We start from the raw sequence: 7,844 nt of genomic DNA on the forward strand, positions 1-7,844 counted from the left end.
TGGGTTTATATGAATCTCCACATTGTTCTGGAAAGCACTAAAAATAGAGAGAAATTTGTTAAGAACTGCAAATGATAGTATTGTTTTGTTGCCACACTGTAGCCCTTCACTCAAATTAGAATCCCCTTTTAGTTTTAAAGAAGATGTAATTGTGAAAAGTTTATATGCTAAAACATGACAAACAACAGACAAATTTCAATCAGAAAATCTTTTGAGTTCGGGTGAGCAAAAATGAAGAAAAGAGAAGTGTTTTCTTTAACTCTGATTTATTTAAATGTATAACTCTAACAGACTGACAGATACTTACTTGATACTGTTTCCATCCAACTTATCCTTGATTTCTTTTAAGGTATCTTGCAAACACTTGAATTCAAAGGAGTTAAATTCTTGCTCAGAAAATGTCTGAAATGATGAAATATTTATGTAAATGGAAATATTATTCTTCTATTCACTCTGCAAAAATAAACATCAAAACTAATAAAATATTTTAAACATAAATAAACACTAAATCTGTGTAAATTGACCAACAAAAGTTTAATTTAGCTTGATCAGTAATAAGATATCAACTATAGATTTGATATGCCTCTGTAATTTAGAACTATTGACTTACCCGTACTTGCAGCATAAGAGATGTCAAACTGGAAATCAGATCCATAACTCTCTGATTTTTAGAAGTTCTCTTGTGGAACATTCCCTGCAAAATTAAAAGAAAAAGAGTGAAATTTGAAATAATTAAAACCATATAAAAGACCTAACGCTAAGTTACTATGGTGTATCTATTTCCTTTTTTTTAATAAATGGATGTTACGATGTAAATGATTTTTATTAAATGTGTTTGAAAGTGCATATCCTTTTCCATTATTCACTAGTTTTAAAACTTTAAGTCTTACACTTATTCTGTTGACAATCTCCGCAGCTTCTTCATCACAGCCGGTTTTGATTTGTGAAGGTTCATCTAGTGGTGTCATACCCATATCTGGGGCTAGCTATAAAGTGAAAAATTAAAATGACTTTTCCATTCAAAAATACATTTATAAATACCAATTAAATAACATTAGACTGATTAACATTGACTAGAAATCAAAACTTGAACCAGAAACTGGTCATCCATTAATGCATGTCTATATCCTCCAAGACAATGAGAGGGTGAGCAAAGCTTAATCATGTCTCTTACTTCCATTTACTTTTATTGTTTACATGGGGGACCTATATTTTACCTCCTTACAGTAACTCTGGACCACGTTCAGACACTCTCCTAGCTGTATATTGTATATTTTACCTCCTTGCAGTAACTCTGGACCACGTTTAGATACTCCCCTAGCTGTATATTTTCTATGTTCTATATTTTACCTCCTTGCAGTAACTCTGGACCACGTTTAGACACTCCCCTAGCTGTTTGTTGAGCTGTTCCAGTTCCAGGACCGTGGTGGCGTACTTTCTCTGAAAGTCTGGAGTAATGGGCTGCTGGAATGATTTCTGATGATAAAACACAGAGCTAAATGTACTCAAGCTTGACACGCCCTACAGATATAGCTTCCAACTTAATTAAAAAAGAAATTACAATATGGATTCTGCTTCTGGGTATAAAACTTAAGTTGTAGGTGTTTGGATAGCTAAGAAGGGGAGATAATTTAATAATAACAACATTAATAAAAGAATTTTAACACTCACAGCTTTTTCTGCTTGTGTGTTTAAATCCTTCAGCTGATTGATCCAATCTTTCTTCAGTGAAAGGATTTTGGACAGTCTTGTCTACAAAATAAAATTCATGAGTTTTTTAATTTCATGTTTAATAAAGATAAATGTTCAAAGTTTGAATCACATTCCATGACATATATGGATTATTGCAATTCAGAAACTACTAGTGTTTTATCTAGAGATGAAGCTTACCACTTGCACCAGGAACTTGATTGGGAATCCCCCATAGGTGCCTCCCTCCAGACTGAGCAATTTACCAGTGAACGTAGAACCACTCAGTAGAGGGTCATTATCCTGTCAACAAAAAATCATGACATAATTGATTTATACATTTTTTAATGCGAATTGACTTGGGTTCTGAAACTTGTATGACATAATTATGTTAAATCTGCATCTGGTTAACTTAAACAGAAAATCTTTTAAGTATATCTTAAAAGCTTGAACAATCTTAGTTTTAATTGATTCACATGTTTTATCTAATTATTAAAATCCTAAAATGACTGAATTATTATACTCTATCAACTACAAGAGTTACAACCTTGTGGACTTTCAAACACTTCACAAAAATCTTTATTCAAAAGCTTATTTGAGGCAATGACTTAAATAAGTAAAGTTGGGAATTTTATAATTTACCAGTTCTGGGTTTGGAGATCCGAGACTGGGTACAAACTTTGGTGGTGAGAACATGGCTGGCTGCCGCGGGCGGTGTTTCTGTTGGAAGGCTGACAGAGGGATGGTCTCCTGGGGCTCCACGCTCTGTTACAGAAATATAAAATTTTATAACAATCATTTCATTCTATAAACATAATGTCTAACAAAGCCTCATACATTAAAATCTGTATTTGTATTTATTATGGGCATTTCTTACCAGAACTTCATAGTCCGGGATGGAGTGAGTACCAATTCCTGGTCTATCAAATGTAATTCTGTAAGTGTTTGTCACTGTGTCTAAGGCATCTACTACACCAGTAAACAAGCCGTCCTGTGGCTTTCTAAGACGTGCTGTCAAATTATGAAAAACGATAATTACTCTCTTTCCAAGTCTCTTAAAAATTTCACAATACATAACTTCTTGACTAAAACTTCTCTCTTAAAATTTTTTTTCAAGAGTTTATCAGGAATAAGGTGTTGCGAAAATTTAGTGATCTACAGTATATAAATTTTGGATTTAAACTTTACCCTGAAAATTTACACAGGATAAGCAAATTTTGCAACAAGGTATAAAAATTAAAAAAAATATATGAAATAACTTCGAAAATTTAAAACTACTTTCAGATCTACTTTGAGTTTTTAATCATTCAACATAAATTCAAGCAGAAAGTGGTCATACAGTGTACTTGCTTTTCAATCAAAACCATATTACTGACTGCATGCTTTATACGTAGTTACCTGTGACTTTGGTACCAATAACAAGATGCATTGGTATTTCGTCTGGGAGATCTTTGAAGGTCTGAAGTTCAGACATCTTCCTCTGTTGAAGGAGTCTGATTTTGTTGCGTCTTATCTCCAGAGCTGCCCGCTCCTCCTCAAAGAATGCTGGCGAACACCTGTACAGGAATATAAGAGAATGAGAACTTCAGATTGAGTTCCAGTGGGGAGTAAATTCTTTGATCTAGTTAAGGTCCCATTTGATGAGCTTTCCAAGGAAGACCTACGTTGTATAATAAATTCAAAAGCTGAATAAACAAATCTAAACTTGCTTTACGTTTATCAACAAAGAAATTCAATGTTTATGAGCTGTGAATATTGCAAACAACATTTATCTGATTTTATTATTACTTTTTATAGGTGCATAGGGCACAAAACACAACTTAAAGGTTTAGAGCAATTTTGAATTTAGTCAAGTAGTTTAGGAAATATTTTGATACCTGCGAGGCTTGCCCATTAGACGGCGGATTTTGCACCACTCCACTCTACGAAGTTTTTTCATCTTTAGTTGTGGAAAGGACTCTTTCATACAGATGCAAAAATCATTCTCTATCAGGAAGAGTGGTCTGCAAAAAGAGTGAACAAATGTACAAAAAAGAATTAAAAGACTTGTCTAATACATGTATAAATCCAAATGACATTTACTCTCTCACGGTTCAAAGTTAGAATTTTCAGCTCCATATTCAAAGATCTAATTTCCATACTTTCATACTCACATGTACAAGAAAATCGTGTTTTATTAACTTTTATTAATTGCTAAAACAAGTCAGTAAAAAATTTATAGCAATTGGGTTTTTAATTTATGTTATGGTATTTAATACTTACATTATAACTTCTTTTATACTTACATGTCTAAGTTCGAGTAGAACCATTCATAACACACCCACTTATGAGCCTTGGGTAACTTCAGCAGATTTCTCAGTCTCACCCCGATGCCTTGAGCCATCTTTTTATCCTGAACAGTCAACCCAATGCCCTGAATCAAATTAAAACTTTATAGAATTCAACTGCTTACTTGAAAATATTTGCATTGCCATTTGCAAGAAAGCATACCTGTTTCCATTAACTGTTTTTCTTCATGCCATCTCATTTTGACACCATTTTGTTTCTTGCAGGTTTGCACTTCATTAGTTATTTTTATCTTACAGTTTACACTTTCTATTTTTCACAGAAACTTACAGTTTACGTATATGCTTTTTAAATTATTTTTTTATTGCCTCTTACAAGATTTCTCTGAGACTTACGGGTTTACGTTCCCTCTTTTTCTGGCTCCGTGGTCTGATAGAGAACGATGTGTCCTCGTCTGCATTGTAAAACTTGGTGTTCTTCTTTCTGATGCGTGTAGGCTATAAATGGAGGAAAAAATGTGTACTCTTTCATAACAGTAATAATTAACATGAAATTAAATTAGTCATAAATCTAAAAGCAGTGTAAATTTTAGATCAACACATGAGAATATATTTTTTTATTCATAGACATCTCACATATTAAGGATTTACAAAAATGTAAAACATGGATTATCGTCAAAGTCTTTCATCTCTAGACTTAGTTTGGATAATACTGTAAATTAATATTTTCCCTGTTCATGTTGTTGGTCTGTAACTTTTAAGTATCAATATCAATTAGAATCAAATCTGAAATTAAACTCACATTTCTCTGTCTTGAAGGGGACTTACCTATAAAAAAAACAACATTTCATTGAGTTAATATCAACATGTTTTTTTGTTTATAAACAAGGCAAACTGAAATAATCTTATTATGCTTATGGAAGTTATATATATGTAACAAATTCAATTACATCTGTATCACACAGATAATTACCGGTACTTCATATAGTATTAGTAATGTCGATCAAAAGCTCTACAGAGCTTACATATGTATGTTACTTGTTTTAAAATCTGACTTTAAACAAGATTTTCTGATTCTGAGTAATATTAACTAATGTGTGTAACAAAATAACTGAACAGAATCATAAACATCATGAGGAAGGTAATAATAATAATAAAACTGAATGAAAGTTTTGAAAAACATCTAATTCTTCATCAAAAATATTAAAGCATGGTCTTCAAATTCAAAATAACATCGATCAATTCTCAGACTTAACCAATATTTCCATGCAAATACTGTTAACTTTGAGAACAGAAGCTTTCAAAGCACCAAATAATTTTTCATGCAAACTCTGCAAATTCGGAGATATATAATAATGATAATCCCAAAAGTTTATGATTTATAGCTATTTATTTATATTATGTCAGCACCCGAGTAAAATATGAGGCATGCGGATGGATTGGAAGCTAAATAACTGTATGCAATGATTTTGCAATCCCTGCAAGTAGTGTCAATGTTTGAGGCACCAGTGTCTATGTGCAGCTAAAAAACTTACCCTCGCTGAAACTAATTAAAGCTTCAGCTGACGAGCCTAGCAAATAGGAAATAGTGATGGTCATATTATTAGCGTTTTTTCCCTAAAAACTTAATACATGTAATCCAACACTACAATAATTAAAAATATCTTTGATTGAATACTTTATCATGTTAATCAAACACTTTAAGTAAAATACATTCAATCATAATGCATTACACAACCATAAAAACCATATGTAGTAACTAATGAAGTAGTTGAAAATAGAAATTATGTAAATTTTATTGAAAATGATACAAATTGTTTAATATGATATGTTATATCAATTACATAATATGATATATACATGCAAAATTAACTAAATATATTTCATCATGTTTATACATACTGATACAGTAAATGGGATAATATACAGACTTCTTTTTATATACATAACAAGCTCTAATGACATAGCTGCAGAACTGTATCGTTATAGTTTTATATATTTGTCTTTGACTATAACGCTACAGATCCCGTAATGCAAAAAAAAAGTGCAATTTACAGTGCAATATTTTTTGCACACTTTTACCGGGAAAAACGGAGAATTTCGCCACTTTCTAGTATATATAGCATTGGTCAATCAACTACCTTTTAATACGAGGTTTTTAGGCACATTCTGTTGCCAATATGTATATTTTAGTTCACCTTAAAACTTTGTTTTTATAGTTTTTCTCTACAGGCAATAAACTTGCTAAATAGTTGAATTTTCAGAAAAATTCTAACAAATAATTTTAATCAAGCGAGTTTATCACTTGTAGAGATGACTGACTGATGCTGGAAAGTGGAGAAATTCTCCCGAAAAGTGCAAAAAAATAATGCGCCGTAAATTGCAACTTTTTTTGCATTACAGAAACAACTGAATTTCTTAACTTAACTAAAAGAATATATAACCCTAATCCATCGTATGGTATGCAAGGACTAAGACGTTGCAGCGAAATCTAATGGCAGATGCTAAACTAACCCTAATCAGTCGAATAATGTGCGAGGACTAACCCTAATTTCTCGGATGGAGAATTCGTAACCCTAATAGTCGTAATGTAGCAAAAGAAACATGGGCGATAACTCGTAATCACTTTAACTCAGTGTACATTTACTACGAACAATCTAGACGTAGTTACGTCATAGTCCAATGAGCGCGAGGATCTTGCGGATCTGGGGACCGGTAAAGTAAAGTCTACCCATTTTTTGCGCACATTTGGGGAAAATTTCTCCACTTTCTAGTTTCTAGCATTCGTCAATCAACTACCTTGGACTCTAAGGCATAAGCACATTCTGTAAAAAGGTATATTTTTTGACCTTCCAACCATTTATAGTCATTCTCTACAGTGCAATAAACTTGCTTGAAGTGAATTTTCATTCTAAAAATAATTTTAATCAAGCGAGTTTATCACTTGTAGAGATGCTCTGATTTGCTACATTGCAAAAATAATGGGACGTATTGTAACTTTTTTTGTGGTGAGGGTTATGGTCAAAGACAATATATAAAACCATAACTAGTTTTAATACTATTGACAATGCCTGGGCAAAGAGAAAATTCAAACTAACTCTGCACATTGCTCGAAATGAATTCCTTTACGCAGTAACTTCTAGACCAAATGTTACCTGCTAGCACATTTAGATAAGACAAGTGCATAATGCCATTAATATTGGATATTAAAATATTCAGTTGGATTTCATGAGCTGTATATAATATTAAACATGTTAAAATGTAAATAAGAGTAAAAAAAAATAAAGAAATTCAATGAATTTTTTTAAATGCTGCATTGTTAATGGTGATCTAACAAATATATTTTCAGTTTATATCACTATTTTCAAAGAGATGAGATAGGCGTCCCCGATACATCATCAAACTTTAATCATTGAAATTAAACACAATATACATGATATATCAAAATATATTAAAAACATCAAATTTCACTTAAATCCTTTTATATAAAACCTGATCTTTTGTATTTTTAAATCATAATATGCTCTTTCTGACGTAAATCAACTTTAAAAATCTAAAAATCAAATTCTTACTTTCTAAATCATCCGCCATCTTTTGGCCTCGAAACGTGTAATATACAAACCAGAGACAGGCGGAAATAAAGAATCCGTAAAAGTATAACGGTTACTTCATAAGATGATTTATTTCCCTTGATCAGATTGAAAGAAAAAAATCTCCAGAAAGTTAGCTCCTTTAATAATTACATTAAAAAAATAGTCCATGGTTGTGATAATGACATCAATCATCGAGACTTTACATTTTATCAACATGAGACTATTATCATTGTAAATTTTATTACAACAAAATGTAAACGATAACTGTTGTAAATTT

General features: G+C 31.7%; 1 protein-coding gene across 1 annotated transcript; it reads right to left on the reverse strand.

Moving 5' to 3' along the window:
* Nucleotides 1-8: 8 nt before the first annotated feature.
* Nucleotides 9-7,565, reverse strand: LOC134280070 (protein lin-9 homolog; the record flags this gene model as incomplete). The annotated part of the gene is made up of 16 exons (XM_062762511.1): nucleotides 7,547-7,565; nucleotides 5,510-5,545; nucleotides 4,777-4,802; nucleotides 4,371-4,472; nucleotides 3,975-4,102; nucleotides 3,567-3,692; nucleotides 3,088-3,245; nucleotides 2,567-2,700; nucleotides 2,332-2,454; nucleotides 1,891-1,992; nucleotides 1,672-1,752; nucleotides 1,351-1,476; nucleotides 891-986; nucleotides 611-694; nucleotides 308-402; nucleotides 9-37 (listed from the first exon to the last, which is right to left on the reverse strand). Coding segments are annotated over exons 1-16 (1,465 nt in total), but the record flags the coding sequence as incomplete, so codon positions are not given.
* Between the last annotated feature and the right edge of the window lie 279 nt (nucleotides 7,566-7,844).

Source organism: Saccostrea cucullata, unplaced genomic scaffold, assembly GCF_032062105.1.
Source record: "Saccostrea cucullata isolate Sc308-1 unplaced genomic scaffold, CSIRO_AGI_Scuc_v1 ctg4618, whole genome shotgun sequence".
NCBI lineage: Eukaryota > Metazoa > Mollusca > Bivalvia > Ostreida > Ostreidae > Saccostrea > Saccostrea cuccullata.